This window comes from Microcebus murinus, chromosome 14, assembly GCF_040939455.1.
Source record: "Microcebus murinus isolate Inina chromosome 14, M.murinus_Inina_mat1.0, whole genome shotgun sequence".
Taxonomy (NCBI): domain Eukaryota; kingdom Metazoa; phylum Chordata; class Mammalia; order Primates; family Cheirogaleidae; genus Microcebus; species Microcebus murinus.
This window is the reverse complement of record NC_134117.1, coordinates 34,635,227-34,656,862: the sequence shown is the minus strand read 5'-3', so window position 1 is coordinate 34,656,862 and position 21,636 is coordinate 34,635,227. Positions and strand designations below refer to the sequence as shown.

The window sequence follows — 21,636 nt, the reverse complement described above, 5'->3', positions numbered from 1 at the left end:
TTGAAACTCCGTAGGAATTACCAAATATAGCAGCAATAGTTGGCATTAAGGAGTCAGTTGTATAAAAACAATAAAACTATACTTAAAAAGTCCCTGCATAGGGCTATAGCTTCAATTGAAGACACAGTGTTTTGGGCCTCACCACACTCATGGGAAAGCCTCCAATTTTTAAACGTAGTGTAGCAAAAACACAACACATAGCCATTTCATGGTACAAAGCAGATAATATAAACACGAGCATTAAGAAATGAAAATAACATATACACTAAAAACATCACAACAGAAACAGGCTTTATTTCAACCAGACAAGTGAATTCTTCAATTAGCATCAACTTCTTCAAGACATGAAGATATGGAAATTAAAGATGGTGCTCAGAAGGCAGAGAAGGAAAGTTCCATCAGGGAGTAATTATACTGTCCTTCAAAAATCCCTTTCAACAATCCACAAGATCAATGGACCTCATGCATTCCAATATTAGTACATGATCCTCATTTCAAAGTTATCCATCAGTCTTAATAGAGTCTTTCAAAAAGAGAAAATATATAGATCAGTGTCATAAATTATTTTTTAATTTTAGAAATTGGGATTGAAGTACAGTTTTCAGTTTAAAATATTAAAAATGAAAAAAATTATTATTTAAGATGTCTCGTTAAAAAGTTTCTAGGTACATATATGTATAAAACAAATAGATATTACTGCCTGACACCTCAACCCATGACTTACCCTAAATCTCGTGATATAAATACTTAATCTACTGGGAGACTTTTCCCAATAAATTCCAAACTTCTTGCATAAGGATTTGCTGCCATTCATATGCTGGGCATGGATGAGGATACTCCACCATAGACTATTCAATTTAAGATAACCTAGCATAAAATAAATCCAGTGAAACACTATATTTATAAGGGATACGACTAAATTGCATATAATTTGCACTTATGCCAGACTCATTAAATCCATTAACACTTTCAGAGCCTTTTCCTCATGGGCATTTTCGAGAGCTTTAGATCTTGTGCTTAACTTTGTATTGAGCTGGTCAGCACCTTGATTGATATAAACAATTACATCAAAGAAATGTTATGGGTGTCAGAGGGCGATCATTCGAGGAGAGGACAGAAATGGGGAGAGGGACTCTTTTTTTCATAAGACATTCAAACAGAAAAACAAGACAAAGAAGGGTAAACACACAAACAAAAAAAGTGTTCACAGTAAAACATGCCAGATTTGTAGTTTCATTTGAAACCAACAGCAAATCATGAAACGTCATGAAAAACATAAGTAAAGGTAAATCTCCTAGAGTAATTACTAAATGAAGTTAAAATTACCACACTGATCAGTAAACCCCAGAAGAAAAATGAACAGCGCTTACATATCAGGTCCTTCTTAAACATTATACAACTTTCCAGAGTTAATGCATAAAATCGGTAGATTTGGCCACGCTGCACAAATTTTTTTTTAAAAAATACAGTATACAGAAAAAAAAAAAAAAACTCTTATATTCCCCATTTTGAATCATTAGCTCAAAACCTAAGAGTAAAAGATCAGCTAGAAGGATTTTAAATTATTTACAAATCCAGCAGGTTCATCTGCCATAATGGCTTGGCTTCCGTCCCACACCGACTTTCACCTTCTCCAGCAGCAGTTTTCAGTTCTCTGCCCCCCTGGGAGGCTGTTCCCACGACTGCTCGTGTCTACTGGTCATCAGTCATTTTGAACAGTTCCAACAGTGCCCCGACAGCTCCAAAATAACCCTAGAAAAACAATGGAAAACTTCTGTACAATTATCTCTGAACCTTAGCCAAATACCTATTGTTTTTTGTAATTCTGAGAATGCTACCCCCCCAATGTTGTAGATAAAAGAGAAATTTAAAATCTGAATCCTGTGCCATGAAACATGGCAGAATAGTCATAATAATATTAGCAACAACTATATAACTTATTGGACACCTACTTGTTTATATATGTTAAATAAGTTTACAAATGTAAAGTGCTGGCACATAGTGTGTGCTAAATAAATGCTGGGTACTGTTAGTATCATAAATATTTCATTTTAATTTTGCCATGGCAAAATTCACATTATTATTTGTGAAATAATAGATGAGGAATGGAAGGTCATAAAGTAAATTACCTTGCACTGTCACACAAATTGTGCCAGGGCTTAACTCTGAATCTAACTTCAAAGCTGCATATCATAGGAGAAAACCCTAAGCTTCCCTCAGTAGCTCTTGGACAGGTACTTAAATCAGCCCGAGCTTTACTTTGCACATCTGTAAAATAAAAGCCCATGTTTCTGTGAAAATGAAGGGGAATGAAAAACAGAAATTGTTAGAAAACCTGTATCATAGTTTGTTTGGGCTGCTATATATAATAAAGTACCATAGACTGAGTTATAAACAATAGAAATTTCTTTCTCAGTTCTAGAGGCTAGGAAGTCTAAGATCAAAGTGTCTGTTGAGGGCCTATTCCTCATAGACGGCCATCTTCTCACTGTAACCTCCCACAGCTGGACCATATGGTGGAAGGGGCAAAGGAGCTCTCTGGGCTTCTTTTATAAGGGTGCTAATCTCATTCATGAAGCCTCAGCTTTCATCACCTAATCACCTCCCAAAGGCCCCACCTCCTAATATCATCACCTTGCGGGTTAAGATTTCAACGTATGAATTTTGGGGTGGGATGCACAAATATTCAGTTGATAGCAATCTGTTTCTAGAAGATAGAAGACTCTACTCATCATGTATTTGCCTGACCCAACAGTTATCTACTGCAGAAATTGGCGTGAAAGTGTCAGGACATGGTAGGATCTTTGTTGTTGGTGCTGCCAGCTCCCATTTATTGAGGCTACACTAATGGCTAGAAATTTTTCTAAGCATTTTACATGAATTTACTCATTTACACATCACAATAAGTGCCTGAGATAAATATTACTATCACCCTGTTTTACAAATGCTAAAACAGAGATGGAAAGGTAGAGTCATTGTAAAAGTCAAAGGCTGTGTTCTTAACTGCCTGGCTAGACTACTTCTTTTAGGAGATGCTCAATAATATTAATTAAATGAATGAGAAATTCAGTGAGTAAGGACTCCTAAGGCCAGGGCAGGTGACCAGAAAGCCACCATACCAGTGCCTCACCAAAGTTCTCTCTCCATAGTATTCTCCGGTAAGGCCTAAGCCAGAGTGAACTCAAGAATGTAGAGAATTTTCTGAGGGACACATTTAAGGGATTATAAGAATGCTCCAATTTCTCTGGCCATAGAGACTGAGTTATGGTATATAGTAACAAGCCAAAGCCATAATCTACAGATGTTTAGGATTATAGAGAGTGATAAGTGATACAGATGACTACATTTTGTACCTATAGGAGTGACTTTCCCCTAAACACTGGATTTTATTCCCTATATTACCACCAGCTCACAACCCGTGTGAACTTGTAGGTGACTTTTTAACCCTGAAAGTTTTCAGGCTTTGTTCTCTGCATTAGGCCAAGAGGAGCTGGATTTATAGTTGCCAGATAAAACACAGATAAATGCCAGATAAAATAACCAGGCGTCCCGTATTTTTATTGCTAAATATGGCAACTCTGCGTAGACTAGAACAGTAGTTTTCTTTTTTCTTTTTAATAATTTCTTAAAAGTTGAGAGGTTTTTTTCTTTTTCAAACAAAATCTTACATGGAAACTCATTAAATAAGCAGATTAAAAGGGAGCTCTCTGGCTGGGGGGAGGGGCAATGAAAGTTCTGGGACTAACTTAATTTTTTTTTAAATTATAATTGTATATATTTGTGAGATACAAAATGATATTATGATTTATGAATACAATGTAGAATAATTAAATAGAGCTAATTAACATATCCATCACCTCAAATACTTATCACTTTTTGTGGTGAAAACATTTGAAATTTACTTTGAAACATGTACTACACTATTATTAACTATATTTGCCACTCTATGCAATAGATCTCAAAAGAACTTATTCCTCCTATCTAACAATTAAATCCATGCAAGCTCAACTTACCTCATGTTCCAAAAATAGAGCTTTTAGCTGTCCTTTGGACCAAAAATCCATGGCATATGCTAGCAGCTTCATGGAGACCATATTGATTCTGAGAAAATTCCCAACAAACACAACTCTGTCTATATTCTGGAAAAAATGTTAAAGAAAAAGAATTGAACCATAGCATAAAAATAGCATTTAGCAAAGACCCAATGTTCTGTATGTCACTGTACAGAAACTTGAAGAGTGAATTTTATTTTATTTTTTGAGTGGTACTATTTCAGCATTTCCAAAACGAAGTTGGACATACCTCACAGGGCATTCCAAAAGAACAGAAGGGTGAGATTTTAGCTGGGCAAGGCAGAAACTGATATTCGGCTTATTTGCAGTTATTATGTCAGACTGCCTTAGATCTGACATGAAATTCACCTCCCAACACACATATGTAAAATTGTAACTGGAGTTTAAGTTTGGCTAAATTTTTGTGCATTCTCTCAATCCCCTAAAACTTCCAAGTATAAAATACTATTATAACAACTTACAAAAAGGAAACAATACTCAGTTTCTGCCCTCAGGCAATATGGTGGAATATCCTGTTTGGTCATCATATGGGTTAAAATATGGTAACCAAAATTCTGAGCATACACTTATGAACATTCTTTTCCTGTCCTGTCCATGCAGATGTGCTTCAAATCCCATAAGCTCCCAGCTCCAGTGCACTCACTGCACTTCCCACTCCCCCAGATATTTCTTAAGCTTAAGACTGAGCACAGCCTGTGTACCATGCAGAAGCTGCTCACCACTCACTCACTCACACAGCCAGTTGCTATGGTCACTCATATCAAAGGCAAGAGAGCCTTTGAAGCTGGTATTATTTTCTGCTCAGTCTATCAAGAGCAATCAGGGTCTGGGAACATCACCTTTTAACTGTCTCAAGTTTTAACAATGCATGTTCATGAACCCATTAGCCTCTGCAAATTTTTCATGGGTGGAGAGGTGGGGCTGGTTTTAATAAGTTTTCATAAAAAAAGAACCATACCCACAAATCACCCAGACTAAGAGGTAGCAAGGAACACTCAAAGTACACAACCCAGATTAAAGAGGAATTTAATTACATCTGGGAATTTCACCCTTTCCCCTAAAATAAGGGATCCCAAGTAAGGACCTGCTCAAAGCCCAGTCCTGCATTACCCTGGTAGAAAGCCAGAAGGAATAGTGGCATTAAAAGCTGATAAGCATTCCATGTCTCAAATAAATTCCAGGTGGGTTAAAGATGTAAATTAAGAAAGAAAGAAAGAAAGAAAGAAAGAAAGAAAGAAAGAAAGAAAGAAAGAAAGAAGAAAAAAAGACCAGAGGAAAACATAGGAAAATTAAAAAAAAAAAATGTTGAAGTAGAAAAGGTAAAATACTCAAAGTCCATTTTAAACAGATTAATATATTTACTTTAAAAAAACCAAACATTTATTCAGGGGGAAAAAAACATCACCACAAATAAATCCAAATGGGAAGCAATAAATAGAAAATATTTTCAGTCTATAACACATGAAATGATTTGATACTTAATTAATAAAGAGTTCCTACAAATAAATAAGAAAAAAGACCAACAACCCAATAGAAAAATGAGTGAAGCTTTGACTGAATCCAGGAGAAAAAAAAAAAGAAAAATGAGTGAAGAGTATTAATAGACTGTTCACATGTATACAAAACAAATACTAATGGCTATTAAATATATGAAAAATGCGTAACCTCTCTTATAATAAGAAAAATGCAAATTAATCCCAAAATAAAGTACCACTTCTTACCTATTAGATTAAAAAAGATCAAAAAGTTTGATGACTCTCTGTGGAGAAAGCTTTACTTTCATATTCTGCTTGGTGGGAATATAAATTAGAACCACCTTTATGGAGGGAATTTTATATCTGGTAAAATGACAATCAACATATCCTTTGACTCTGCAATTTCCCTTCTAGGAATTTATGCTACAGATATGCTCAGATATATGTGAAATGATGTGTGTGTATGCACATGCATACATGTGTGTGTATAGATACTATATATAAATATACTGAGGATTTTCTTTTTGGAGATGAGCTCTCACTCTGTCACCTTGGCTAGAGTGCAGTGGCATCATCATAGCTCACTGCAACCTCAAACTCCTGGGCTCAAGTGATCTTCCTGTCTCAGCCTCTTGAGTAGCCGAAATACAGGCACACGACCACCATTGCCTGGCAAATTTTTTTATTTTTGTAGAGATAGAGTTTCACTCTTGCTCAGGCTGGTCTTGAACTCCTGACCTCAAGCAATCCTCCCACTTCAGTTCCCAAAGTGCTAGGATTACAGGTGCGAGGCACCTTGCCTGGCTGTGCAGATTTTTAATAATAGCAAAATACTAGAAAAACCTAAATATCATTTGGAAATTGATCAAATCAATAATAGCATATCTATATGCTAAGGTGCTATATGGCCATTAAAAGATGAAGCAATTTTAAATATATTGATATGAACAATCTCAAGATGTGCTATGTAAAAAAGCAAAAGGCAGTATTTGCAGAGGTGCTATTGAAGTATGTAGGATAGACTCATATAAGGTCTAGGATTTGCTTTCTAATACATTAGCAAAAAAGAGAAGAAGGAGAAAGGAGGAGAGAAGAACAGAAGGAAGAGGAAGAAGAAAACAGAGATAGATTAAGCTGTGTTGTGAAGTCTTGATACTTGTCGAGTCTGGGTTGATGGATATATGGAGGTTCTTTATACTGTTCTCTCTCCTTTATGTATGTTTACCAATTTTCATAATAAAAAGTTGATAAAACAACTTTTTGATGTAGAACAGTATGCAGGATGAATTGTATAGGTAAGTCATTATATCTCAATAAAGCTGTTATTTAAAAAAGAATATTATATAGAGTTTGCTACCCTTGGAAGGATATATATACCCTATAACATATACAATATAGAACAAAAAAACTAAGAACAATGGCTGCATCTAGTGAGAGACAGGGGTGGAAAGGGAGACTTGCTTCCTTGTATACCTTCTGATGTCTTTAGAACTCTGTATCCTGTGTTTGTATTATCTATTCAAAAACATGAATAAGAAAATTAAAAGTTGATGGGGAAGCACTTCATAGCATTCCAAGAATCACAGAAAAAATGTTTTAGCTTCAGTAAATCTGTTGGCCCTCTATGCAATGACTGAAATCAAAGATTCTCAAATCAGTGACTCCAGAGAGCAAAGCAATGACTGAAGAACTTGGTGACTGCTCCCACAGGGAGACGTGTTGCTGCCAGTCGTTGGTGTGCCCACCGGGAGCCTGCACTGCCTGGACACCCTCTAATGGAGCCTTGGCCCCAACATGACCAGTGATTCCCTTCATTCATTCAGCTCCATAGAATCATCTAAAATATTAATAGTTATTCAAACCAGAGCATAACATGGATACATTTTCAAACAGGCACTTTTGTTACACTTCAACAATAAATGGCTTTAAAACTGAAATCAAGGGCTGGGTGCAGTGGCTCATGCTTGTAATCCTAACACACTTTGGGAGGACAAGGCAGGAGGATCCCTTAAGGCCAGGAGTTCAAGAACAACATGGTGAAACCCCGATCTCTACAAAACATTTAAAAATTAGCTGGGTGTGGTGTTGCATGCTTGTAATCCTAGCTACTCTGGAGGTTGTGACAAGAGGATCACTTGAGCCCAGGAGTTCAAGGTTACAGTGAGCTATGATCATGCCACTGAACTCCAGCCTGGGCAACAGAGCAGGATTCTGTCTCTTTAAAAAAAAAAAAAAAGAAAGAAAGAAAGTGAAAAGTAAGTCACTTGCTCTTCCCCAAAGGGATTATGATAACCTGTGAAAAGACCTGCTGGCTCACTTGATCCAGAAGTGCAAGAAGCCAGCTGTGTGAAAAGTAAGGGGAAAGGGCATCTATTGCTCTATAGGGCAAGGGATGTTACTATCTGACTGACCTTTGAGAGCCCATGTGTATAACGAGCTGCACACACATTAGTCTTAGGACTTATTTGGCACCTTGGAAAAACTCCCTTTAAAAGGTCAATGTTAAAAAATAAACTCTCTGTTACAATAAGTCCCATGACCAAAGTGGACTTTGAAAAGGCACATCTCTGGAATACTCTTTTATCTGAATATCAGCCTCTGAATATTTAAACTCCATCTGAACTAGGTGCTTCCAAAAAGTTATGTTCCTGACCTACAGGCTAGTAACATACTCTAGTCAATGTTGTGAAAGAAGAGTGTCTCTTCTGTTACCCCAGAGCTCAAAGGCAGGGCTAACACCCACCTGTCATAATCACTGCCTCATACCGTAACACTCCACTACTCAATGGGAGGGAGTCCAAGGGGGGGGGTCTGAGTACCTGTAATGTTCTATTTCTTGATCTGAGCAGTGGCCACGTAGGTGTGTGCATTTGAGTGTGAATATTAACCAAGCTGTATGCTTATGATCGGAGCCTTCTTCTATATGTATATTTCTACTAAAAATTATGTTTTTTTAAAAACTTCATTACTAATCTACTATGGTTCTTTAATACTCTTCTATTACCTGTTCCATGCCCCAACTTCTCTTTCTTGTCTTCCTAACACACCTCAGTGAGAAGAGAGTTGTTCTACCTTACACATCTGGTATTTCAAAAAAGGGTTCCATATTTTCCAAGGGAATTTTGCAATGTTTCAAAACATGTTAACAAAGCTTTGTCTGTCACCAGCTTTACCCCATCTTGTGCCTGGGGCTCTGGCTGGCCTTGACTGTAGCAAGCTCTCTGTGCTTTGATAGCCCTGTACAATGCTGCTTGAACTCCATGCCACAAGGCAACACTGTAAAGAAGCTGAAAGCAGAGAGAAGATCAAATATTGTAAGTGGAATATTTTACCTGCAATTATTAGCAAGGATGCTCAGAGCTTTTCCTCACATTGCAGTGAGCATATGGCAATAATGATGGTTAGACGCTATGACATGGGTTGTAATTTTACCATATTTCCATGGTTGGATAGTTTATCAGTTGTTATCATTCAGTGCTTTCTTAAAAATAAAACACATACTTCTCTCCTCCCCCAATACATACCCCTCCTGTTCTACAAGGTGTGACTACAGTAAAGGTCAGGTTTCCCAAGGATATGTAGTTTTGCAAGAGTCACTAGGCATTGCACTGCCAACGACGATGTGTATGAATGACACACAGCTTTCCCTGGCCTTACCTCATTCAACGCACACATCCGAGCAATGGAGCCGATGTTGTTGGTGATGGTGACCAATGTGGCCCGGGCAAGGTCTTCCTTGCTGATGGAATCTCGCTTTTCTTTACTCATCATGTTGCCAAAGCTATGTTGGAAATATTAGCAAGAGTGTTCAAAATCATCCTCAGGCAGGGCCCATGCTTCAACCAAGGTACTATGGAAAGCTTTATGAATAACTCTGTTCAAACTCAAATGACCTGATTTTGCTACCATGGTTTATAAGCAGACAGGATTACGGTATGAATGGCTGGCTGCCCTTTTCTTAATAGGGACAAAGTCGCATGGCTATTAATGGGGGGAAAATTTTAATGCCTCTAGCTAGCTGGAAAAGAATGAAACAGGGGAAACTGTTGCAGTTTTCCAGGACCTTCTTTCAAAGTTGCCTTATTTTAAGCATAAGCACCAAGAGCTAAACATTTCAGTGCTTCATTAAGGGAAGGAGATCAAGTCTGAGCTCCAATACCATAGATACTTGCACCAGGCCAGTGGGTTGACATTAAAAAAAATAAATAAATAACTCAGTGAATGGCCAGGGTGGAGAGGTTGCCTTGTGTTTAACCACTACTGCTGCTAGCTACTTAGTCTCTACCTTGATGCTACAGCAGATCCTTGAAGGCCAAATCGTTCATAGTCTCCTCCGTAAATGTCCTTCACCAGCTTATCAACATTGGTGCTGTCGCCTTTAGCTGCCATTTCCAGAGCTTCTTCAAAGGTCTCACAACCAGTCAGCAAGCAACATAGGCCTAGGAATGTTCCACCTCCAAGACTGAAGGAACAATAAGGTTTATTTTTAAATTTTACTTTAAGATATGCCCATCCAAGTCCCCAACTACATCAAGACCATTAATATAGGTTAATAAAAACAGAAGAAAAACAAAGGGGCACTTGTATTAAAGTGCTAGGGTACAACAGACCTTTAGGATAGATTGGATATGAAAAGAGGGCAGACTAAATAAACATTGAGGAAAATTTGCCCCAAATTTGAGAACCAACCTGAGAAAGATTCTCACTGATTTCCGTTGTGAGACCTTCAACTAGCCACTAACCTAAGGGCTTTGTTCAGCCTTCCCACCTATGAAATGGGGCCAAATCATGATCTCTTCTATTTAGAGGGTGGTCTGAAATCAGCAAATAACCAAGAAATGACTGCTATTAAAAACCACATGTAGCTAATACGAATACTTAGAAAAAGAACTCACATGTACATAAAGCATAATTTACAGCTATGCAGCTAAATTCTCCAGTGGAAAAATTGACCTAGGACTCCGCCAGGAGTAGGCAGCCCAAAAGCTGCCTTTCCCCTGATCTTGCTTCTGTAGCAGAGATAATCTCATTTGGTCTTCTTGAAGATTTCTAGAAGAAAACTACAAGTCTGTTCTGATACTGAATTTTTTCTAGTAGACTTTGGAAAAGGTTATTAACATTTTATGTATCACCCCAATAGTAAAAAATAGTAGCAAAGGTCAATAAATGGTTTCAACGCTTGAGTTATGTTTTAAAAGCTTTTAATTGTTTCAAGGAAAGTTCTTCTACAATAGTCTTTTCAGACAAAATTAGAAACTAATTTTAGCCAAGAATGAATGCAATTGTTTCAATATCAATAAATGCAATTGTGTAATAATATCAAAGTTACCTATTGAAAAGCAGATTCAGAGTAAAGCTATGAGCAGTGAACTCCTGACAGGAAAAGGAGCACTGATTCCTAAAGCCATGGACGTAAGTTTTCCTCTTTATTTACTACATAGAAGTGTAAATGTAGGAGGGATGCTCATATCAGTCTATTCTGAAGCCCAAAGAGCTACTAGTTCTGGGAATCCAATTGGTATTTGGGCACTGGCTTTTATTTTATTTTATTTTTTTTTTGAGACAGAGTCTCACTTTGTTGTCCAGGCTAGAGTGAGTGCCGTGGCGTCAGCCTAGCTCACAGCAACCTCAAACTCCTGGGCTCAAGCGATCCTATTGCCTCAGCCTCCCAAGTAGCTGGGACTACAGGCATGTGCCACCATGCCTGGCTATTTTTTACATATATATATCAGTTGGCCAATTAATTTCTTTCTATTTATAGTAGAGACGGGGTCTTGCTCTTGCTCAGGCTGGTTTTGAACTCCTGACCTCGAGCAATCCGCCCGCCTCGGCCTCCCAGAGAGCTAGGATTACAGGCGTGAGCCACCGCGCCCGGCCCTGGGCACTGGCTTTTAATTCTAAGAAAAAAAAAAATCAAGGAGGGATTAACTTAAATTGAAAAAAGATGCTTTGGGAGGCTGAGGTGGGAGGATTGCTTGAGCCTAGGAGTTTGAGGTTACAGTGAGCTATGATGATGACACTGCACCCTGGGCAACAGAGCGAGACCCTGTCTCCACACACAAAAAAGGAAACTTAGAGTAAATGATATTTACTGTCAAAAACTATTAATAAGGCAGGGTATGGTGGCTCACGCCTATAATCCTAGCACTCTGGGAGGCCAAGGCAGGAGGACTACTTGAGCTCAGGAGTTCAAGACCCCCCTGAGCAACAGTGAGACCCCATTTCTACTAAAAATATAAAAATCAGCCATGTGTTGTGGCACAGGCGTGTAGTTCCAGCTACTCAGGAGGCTGAGGCAGGAAGATTGCTTGATCACTTGAGCCCAGGAGTATGAGATTGCAGTGAGTTACAATGACACTACTGCAATCTATGGAGGGTGACAGAGTGAGACTCTGTCTCAAAACAAAACAAAACAACAAAACCAAGTAAAAAACTCCCCAAAATCTGTTAATAAGAAGTTTCCAGATTGTAGATAGGCACACAGTTCTTTAAGTTACATCTAAAGTGAAACTGCATGTAATAGTCTTAAATTGTGATTCTTACAAAACTACAGACATGATTGAAATTATGGGTTCTCAAGGAAAATTATGTAGCTAGGCACCACCAATAGCAGCTACTCAAACTGTAGGTGCAGTGCCATGAGGAAACAAATTGCTCCATACCCATTATTACCTTGACAACTCAGTCTCAGGAGAAATTGCAGATTTTCTCTAAGAAAGTTTACCTTTATTTACATTTAACGTGGGGTGTCATGGTACATTGTCAGTTTCAGCCTACCCTACACAAAGCTAGTGTGGAAACACTTTTCGGTTTGTCTGCAATATGGATTTGTTTTGTTTTCTCCCTGTGTCTTTTTTTTTAAAGACATCTTTGCTCCCATTTTCTAGTTCCTAAATATCTTTCACCCCTATTAATAATCTTTCTTTGAACATTAGGTATTTATATTAATCAAGGCATTCAACAACCCACTCCAAAGGTAGGCAACTGAAGACACTGGCAGACTTAGAAAGAAGGTAACTCATCAACTGATGTGTTGGTATAAGTGAAAAAGGGCAAGTGCCTTATATGACTGGAAAATGACAGGTGACTCCAGATAAAGAATTGGAGCTGAATGGGGAAAGCGAGCATGCGTTTGCACAGTGGGTACACTGCAGATAGGAGGAAAGAATGCAGTCGCAGAAGAGCCACAGTCTCCCAGCACTTTATTAGCATCCTTGACCTGCTAACCATTCTTTAATCAAGTGAGTTCCTTGCTCACAATCAAATACATCTGTTTCGGCAGGCGCACAGTAAAACCCTCAGTAGTATATCAGTGACAAAACTATTGCTAGAAAAAGCCATTGAATATTATTATCATTTAAAAACAAAACAAAACAAAACAAAGAAACAGCATTGTAGTGAGGGATGTAGAAGAAGTAGAAGGCTTCCATTACTGAGTTCTTGTGTCCTTAAAATAGATTCCAAAGTGGTAAGATGAGATGTACTGCTACTTTCACCAAAGATTCAAAATTCTTTACATCCCTCTTTTAACAGACTATACATTCTAACAATGTCAGCTATAAAGTACTATTTTCCCCCTAGACTTCTATAATAAAAATTGGAGTTATGTCACTAGAAAAAAATGCTGCTATGCAATCTGGGATGCAAAAAAATCACATATAACACTGAAATGAACCACTTAAAACTATGTTTAAAAAGAAATTGATATCCTGTAATGATGTGGCTTCTTAAAAATAAAAATGCCTAATGAGAAAGTCAGGTATAATATAGTAAAAGAAAACCTGGAATTATAGCTATGGGTTCACAATAAGAGTAGTAAAACTTAAAGCTTAAGCCATTTGCTTAGATCAGTGATTCTCCAAGTTTGTTCTGTAAGCTGATGTTCACTGCTAACCGTAATGGTTTATGCCAAAGGTTTTCTAACTTTAATCAAAAGAAACATCTGGCAAAACAACACTGAATGCATAAGGATCAGGGCCCCACAGGCTTAATGTTTCATTGCCCTCCCCTGCCTGTGGCAGGCCCTGAAAGGGCTTCCTGTTAACCTTCAGGCCCCTATAGCAACCTTCCAAAACTACTGATTGAACAGAGAGTTTATTAGACATCCAGACAGAATTTCTTGATGATTGCATAACACTGGTCATTAATGGACATTTCCCAATAATTGAAATTTATAGACATTATTATCCATGTAATAGAAGCCAGATACCATAATTAACTCCTTAGCAGCTATTCAAGAAGATAACCCAGATCCCTGGGGCCTCCAAGTTTGAGAAAATATGCCTGTGATGTAATTCATGAAATTGTTAAGTGTTAACCAATAAAACTGTAATATCTCTAATTGTGAAACATGTTTAGCTTATTGTTACCTTGGGACTAGTGTTACCCATTCAATTATTCTTTCTGGGAGGAAGTCTGTAGTTTCTTAAAAATTGTACATTTATCAGGAGATCCCTCTCTAAGGTAAAACCAAGTCAGTTAAAATATTCAAGTCTCCGATACGCCGGACAATCCTAATGAGGCCATGGGGTCAGTTCTGATTCTTGTATGAGCAAGTAAGCTTAGCAGTATTCTTAGATTCTTGTGTGAATAAGCAAGCTTCTGCGTTCTCAATTAGAAAATCTGTCTAGTAGCAATTGACTTACACAGCAAAGCATATACTCAGGACACGGGCAGGCTTTAGTCAGAATGTGTGTGTGCGTGTGTGTGTCTATGCGTGCATATGCTAGGGTTTCTCAACAGCAGCACTATTGACATTTGAAACTTGATAATTTGTTGTTGGTGGGGGTGGCAGCTGCCTTATGTACCGTAGGATTTTAGCAGTATCCCCGACCTCTACCCACTAGATGCCAGTAGCACCCTACCTTCAATTATAACAACCAAAAAGTGTCTCTAGACGTTGTGAAATTGCCCCCCACCCCCAGAGGTGAGTGGTGTTAGATCTTCAAAATACACTGGAAGAGCAATGCTCTCCTCCTAATGGGTAAGTAGTCCTGTAGAATTTCAGTACTGGGAAATCTTATAAAAACCTTATAGAAACAACCCACTTCATGGCAGAAATGAGGATATTGAGACCCAGAGAAGTTATACGATGTCTTCATCTATCAAAAACAAAAATTTCAACATCACATACCAAAGCACATTGTATTAATACATAGCACTAATTCCTTAAGTTGTTTGTCCAATAAGTTGGAGAAATACTTTATACCAAATCCCTCCTCTTAGAAGTAAGGACAATCTGTTTAATTTTGTTTACACTGGGATGTCTCAAAAGGTATCTGACTCCTCATCCTGTTGTCACATTGAATCCCCACTAACAAGAAGCTGGGCCCATTTGTTCTATATGGGCCTTGGGGCAGGTGCATGGAAAAGCAAGGCCCCCCTGCCCGACTTCTTGTCCACTGCACTCCAAAAGTCCCTAGGAGGTGTGTTGACTCTCCCTTTTCAGCTGGAGCATTTAATTGAGGATAAAAAAAATTTTTTTTTTTGTTTGCTGGTTGGAGTGATGTATTATTTCAAACCTAGTTTGGTTTGCTGGTTGGAGTGATATATTATTTCAAGCAATCTGTCCTGTGCTAGGCATGAGGACATTTCCAAAATAAGGTTTCTTCTGAAGCCCTCTCTGACCATCAGCATCTTTCCATCTGAATTCTCCTGTGCCATTTGTCCCTGCCATTCATTTGACACTTAATATATGCCATCTTGTTGGGAGAACTCAGATGTGTGCAATTCTTTTGCCCCCAACCCGATCACAATCTCCGTCAGAGCAAGAACTATGTTTTATTAACCTTTATATAAATTACCCTCTTACTACTTGAACATATCATTAAACAAATCCTTTTTGGTTGGCTGAGAAGGCCAAGATATTTCTTTCAAAAATGAATTCAATAAAAACAAGCTTTTACTATAAACTGGTCATAAGGGAAGAGGCTTAGTTTTAAACATAAAAAAAGTTCTCCTAGTGTAAAACATGTTTACCTGGTCCCTGTAACTCTTTTATAGTTGTCCTTGGAGTACACTGCTAGAATGCTGACACCTGAGCCCATGTTAACCAGCAACATAGGGTATGGGTTATCAAGGCAGTACGGCTTTTTTTGACACAATTCAGGATTTGTGGGATTTTCAAAATAGTAACATTCCGGCTTGCCGTTGAAGCCAACAGAGTCAACATAAAGCAGGCCCTGAATCAGACAGTCCAGTTCATCCAGTTTATGGAGCTGCAGGTCAGCAATCTGAAAGAAAACAAAACCTTGTGAGATAGTGTGATCATCTAGAAGCCCCAGAGGGTCTAGCTGGATTTAATATTGGATCATTCACATTAAAAGCATGGAAACACCCTAAAACAGTAAGTGGTGAAATCTTGCTGATAATCAGTCACTTCACTGGAAAGGTAGCCTTCACTCGATAGCACATCTGCCCACAGTACATGCTAAAGGACAGGGACTTGGCTAGTTGCTTGGGAAGCATCCATCAGCATATGTAGTGGTTGAATGGTTGCTACTGAAAGATACGATCATGTTCTAATTCTCAGGACCTGTGAATGTGTCCTTATTTGGAAAAGGGTCTTTGCAGGTGTACTGAAGTTAAGAATCTTAAAATGAAGCCATCATCCAGGATTATCAGGGTAAGCCCTAAATCCAATGACAAGCACACAGACACACAGGACAGATTTGAAAGACACAAAGGAGAAAGCCACGTGAAGATGAAGGCAGAGACTGGAGGGCTGTACCACAGGCCAATGAATGCCAACAGCCATCAGAAGCTGGAAGCAATAAGAAATGGAATCTCCTCAAGAGCCTCTGAAAGAAGTACAACCTTGACAATGTTTTCATTTCATACTTCTGGCCTCAATAACTATAAGCAAATACATTTTTGTTGTTTTAATCACCAAGTTTGTTTAGTAAACATTTATTAAATGGAACAGGGAAATTTATTACCTCCTGGATCACCCCAAACTGAAAAGTAGCAATTTTATCAGTCATTCCTGGAACCATAGGTCAACCTGCTTAAAAATTAATCAGAGGTTCATCAACAATATTGACAGCAAGGCCCAGAGCCAACATCACAAACACGGACAAAGTCTGTGCAGCTGGACATTCTGAAACTACACTAGGGAAAAAGAAAAACCTGTCAAGGCAAATAAACTAAGCACGTACAACTTTGATTTGAAAGGAAATATTGTTATCTCACCTTTCCTCTCAAAATCATTTTTAAACAAAGTGCTAGTAGCAAACAATCGTCTCTTCTGCACATTTTACAGAGGGATGGACATTTATGAAACCTGAGGTCATGCAAACCCAGACTGGGAAACAAAGGTATTAGTCACTTTTATTGAAATCTAAAGACCTCCCTCAAAAGTCCTCACCATCCAGGAGAAAGGACAGGCTCTCAAGTACAGGCAATGAGTCATTGTTATTTGGATTTTCAAACAGGACATATAAAATTCAGGACAAGTTGGGAATCAATCCTCAGACTCTGTAGTTCATTGGTACAACTGAATTAACTTTGTGGGAAGCTTAAAAGCAGCATGTTAATATTTCAGCAACTGAGAAATACTCTTTCCCTGGGTTTAGTTTTCTTTACATCAGGGGTCACAAACTCAAATGCCTAAAGGAGACAGAAAGAAAAGAAAGGCGTGAAGCCCTTGACTAGACGTAAAATCACAGAATGATGGGTACTGCAGCCAAGATAATCCACAGCAAAGACAACCTGCATGCATTTAAAATTCACCTCCTACCATTGTTGCCATGTGGTAATGGGGGCCCAGTATTGCCAAAGGATCCTATTTTTGAAGAGCCAGAAATCCAGATGTTTTAATGTTATATCTTCTAATTTTTAAATGCTGAGAGCTAATTTAACATTTAAAAAAAATACATTGCAGGCCAACGACACATGTCTGTGGGCCGAATCTGACTTCCATTCTGCCAATTATATATATTCTAATGCTGATCTCTATAATAGGCCTTTAATGATGATGAATGTGAGCTATCAGATCCAGCAAACATGCTGATGAAGCTTCATCTAATTTGAACATAACCTTGTAACTAAGGTATGCTGAGAAGTGTTTAACAACCAGCTCTCTGGGAACAAAAGCCCTGGTTTCTAGTATTTATTAATTTCTGTGGTGTAATCACTACCACATGACCAATTTCAAGCTATTGGCATGTCACTAAACAAAAAATTGGGAAAAGATGCATACCTGGACTCTGTTAAGCCAGTAGGAGCTGGCTCTAGCACCCCACCACTTGTTTTTTAGCACTTTTGGAGATTTTGAGTTCTGCCCATTCCTAAATCATAAAGTTAAATTTAAGCCATTCCCCAAACTTAAAAACAACAAACCTAGGTTTGCCCTAAGACTTAAACTCTGTAAATGGAAGCTAACTGATAACTATATACATCCCATCTGTAGGATTTGGGGCATGGAAGCTACTGTCATTACCCATTTTGCAGAAATAATACATCAGTGATTAGGTTAAGTGACCTACTTGAGATCCTAAGGCTAGCAAGTAGGGGAAGAGGTAAAGTACAGAAAACTTTAAAACTACAACTCTGAAAAACTACCATGTTTTGCCTAGTGCCAAAGTTACCCAAGCGAGTATGGGTATAGTGGGGTTTTCAGATTCAGAACCACCTGGAGAGTTTGTTAAGCACAGATTGCTGGGCCCCACCCCCAGTTTTTAATTGCATTTCTAGCAATATCCCACGTGATGCTGATGCAGCTGGTGCTGGGGCCACACTTTGAGAACCATTGATATTGAAGGAGGAGCACAGTGTTTAGAGATGACGAGCTGGGAACGAGTCCATTTCCATAGCCCAGTACAGGTATTTGATAAAGTCACGTACTTCCTACGAGCACACACTCTAGCTAACTCACAAGGCTATTTTCAAGAATCACATGAAACAGCTGTGTAAAAATGTTTTGCAAGCTATAAAGTACTATACATGAGTTATAATTACCACACACATGAGAAGTAAAATAATTCAAATCTTTTTATCTCAAGTTGAAATACATTTTGAAATATTACTTCAAAACTGAAGACTCTAATTTTTAGAGTAATTCCCTATGTACTAATATTAGAAAAAATATGGGTCCTAAATACAGCATGCTCAGGATACAGTTAAAAGAGGGGGGGTCTCTCTATGTATTTTAGCTCATTTTGTCAAAAATAACTTACTGAACAGCTTACTAACTAAATAAAAGAATCTGTTACAGGCCGTATGTGGTGGCTTACACCTGTAATGCTAGCATTCTGGGAAGCCGAGGTGAGAGGATTGCTTGAGCTTAGGAGTTTGAGACCAGCCTGAGCAAGAGCGAGACCCCATCTCTACTAAAAGTAGAAAAATTTAGCCGGGCATGGTGGTGCGTGCCTGTAGTCCCAGCTACCTGTGAGGCTGAGGCAGGAGGATCAGACCGTTTGAGCCCAGGAGTTTGAGGTTGCTATGAGCTAGGCTGATGCCATGGTACTCTAGCCTGGGCAAGAGAGTGAGACTCTGTCTCAAAAAAAGAAAGAAAAAAAGAAGAAAAATCTGGTAAAAACCAACCCAAGAGGTTCCATATCTACTCCCTGGGAAGATTCTATGGACCTATCCCAAAACAGTGATATCTCTCACCTATGGTTGAAAAATGAAAAATGAGTCACCAAATTGTGTTTTGGAAATGAGTAAAATACACATTTGTATGACACCTTATATTTCCAAGGCACTTTTGCTGATACTGGCTCCCTAAATCAAATTGGAATTGACAGAAAATATTCTACTAAATCAAGAATAATTTGCATATAAAATGGTTGATTCTGAATTACAAAATTACACTCAAGTTTCTTTTCCTTTCATAAAGGTTACCTAACAGAGACATTAAAGAGAGATGAATTTCAGACAGTTTCAGTGAGTGAGAAATATAACAAAACCTCAAAGATGGCTTTTCCCCCCTCTACCCAGTGATGAAAGGGGCCATCAAAAGTGTCAAGTCAGAACGAATGGAATATGACAGTATCTATCAAACATTATGCTCCTGCAATATCACAAATCAGTCCCTAGACTAATAATAGGAACCAAGCTAATAAGTGTTCTTGAATGGTCCCCTTACATTTAGAGATTCCACATATCCACAATTATCCTACCCTTCCTGATGATTTTTCCACCATTACACTTTTTTAGGCTGTTCCCTTGCAGATTTCTGGAAGAAGGAAAGGCAATTCTTAAGCTCTCACGCATCAAAAAATGTGATGAAATCAACCAGAAAATTGGCCAGGCATGGTGGTTCACATCTATAATCCCAGCATTTGGGGAGGCAGAGGCAGGAGGTTCATTTGAGGCCAGGAGTTTGAGACCAGCCTGGTTAACCTAGTGAGACTTTGTCTCCATAAAAAGTTTAAAAATTAGCTGGGCATGGTGGCACACACTTGTGGTTCCAGCTCCTCTGGAGGTAGGCTAAGCCAGCAAGAGCTCTTGAACCTAGGAGATAAGGCTGCAGTGAGCTATGATCACACCACCACACTCCAGTGTAGTGAGACCCATCTCAAAAAAAAAAAAAAAAAACAAAAAAACACAAAAAAACACCTCCCCCCTAAAAAACAAGCAACCAGAAAATCCTTTATGTTGCCCTAAATCTTATGTCAACCAAAGAAGAGTGTTTTGTATCCTATTTGTTCAAAGGTAGAGATTTTGTGGTTTAAGTAATTAAAAGAGTCCCTTATAAACTTCTAATTAATATTAGCCTTGGACCGAACAAAACTTACAAGTATCTACAGGCATACTTCAGAGATATTGGGGTTCAATTCCAGACCGCTGCAATAAAATGAATATGGCAATAAAGTAAGTCTCAGGAATGTTTTGGTTTCCCAGTGCATATAAAGGTTATACATACTTTATATTGTAGCCTATTAAGTGTGCAATGGCATTATGTCTAAAAAAAATGTACCTATCTTAATTTTAAAATATTTTATTGCTAAAAAATGTTAATGATCATCTGAGCCTTTGTGAGCTGTAATCTTTCTGAAGAAGGAGCGTCTTGCCTCAATGTTGATGGCTGCTGGCTAATCAGGGTAGTGTTTGTTGAAGAATGGGGCAGCTGTGGCAATTTCTTAAAATAAGACCACAATGAGGTTTGCCACATCCAGTGACACTTCCTTTCACAAAAGATTTCTGGTAGCTTATAATGCTGTTTGATAGCAATTTACTCACAGTAGAATTGCTCTCAATATTGGAGTCCATCCTCTCCAACCCTGTGCCAACTGTTTTATCAAATACGTTTATGTATTAATAATATTCTGAATCTTCTGTTGTCATTTCAACAATGTTCACAGCATTTTTATCAGGGGTAGATTCCATCTCAAGAAACGCTTTCTTTGCTCATCCATAGGAAGCAACTCCTCATCAGTTCAAGTCTTATCAAGAGATTGCAGCAATTCAATCACATCTTAAGGCTCCACTTCTAGCTCTAGTTCTCTTGCTAATTCCAACAAATCTGTGGTTACTTCCTCCATTGAAGTCTTGAACCCCTCAAAGTCATCTATGAGGGTTGGAATCAATTTCTTCTAAATTCCTGTTAATGCTGATTTTGAACCCCTCTCATGAATCACCAATGTTCTTAATAGCATTGAGAATAGTGAATCTTTCCAGAAGGGTTTCAATTTACTTTGACCAGATTCATCAGAGGAGTTGTTATCTATGACAGCTACGAGGGCTGTCCGGAAAGTATTCAGCCAACCTTCTCCTTACTGTAACGAAAATGGTTACATGGCTGGATACTTTCCGGACAGCCCTCCTACAGCCTTACGAAATGTATTTCTTAGCTGGGCACAGTGGCACACACCTGTAATCTCAGCACGTTCGGAGGCCAATGTGGGAGAATCACTTGAGGCCAGGAGTTAGAGACCAGCCTGAGCAACATGGCAAGACCTCATCTCTACAAAAAATAGAAAAATCAGTCAGGCATGGTGGTGCATGCCTGTAGTCTCAGCTACTCCAGAGGCTGAGGCAGGAGGATCACTTCAGCCTATGAGTCTGAGGTTGTAAATGGCTACATTGATGCCACTGCACTCTAGCCCAGGCAACAGAGTGAGACCCTGTCTCCAAAAAAAAAAAAA

At 38.5% G+C, this 21,636-nt stretch overlaps 1 protein-coding gene across 2 annotated transcripts in view; it reads right to left on the bottom strand.

The window, feature by feature from the left end:
• Positions 1–274: 274 nt before the first annotated feature.
• The window catches only part of PANK1 (pantothenate kinase 1), a 59,984-nt gene continuing 38,622 nt past the window's right edge, over positions 275–21,636 (bottom strand). For both annotated transcript variants that reach the window (XM_012765286.3, XM_012765294.3), the window contains exons 3-7: positions 15,527–15,780; positions 9,834–10,010; positions 9,206–9,329; positions 4,014–4,139; positions 275–1,752 (exon numbers count right to left, since the gene is read on the bottom strand). In XM_012765286.3, coding sequence (XP_012620740.1) covers positions 1,693–1,752; positions 4,014–4,139; positions 9,206–9,329; positions 9,834–10,010; positions 15,527–15,780 — 741 coding nt within the window. In that variant the 3' untranslated portion in view covers positions 275–1,692. The remainder of the gene's footprint in view (positions 1,753–4,013; positions 4,140–9,205; positions 9,330–9,833; positions 10,011–15,526; positions 15,781–21,636) is intronic.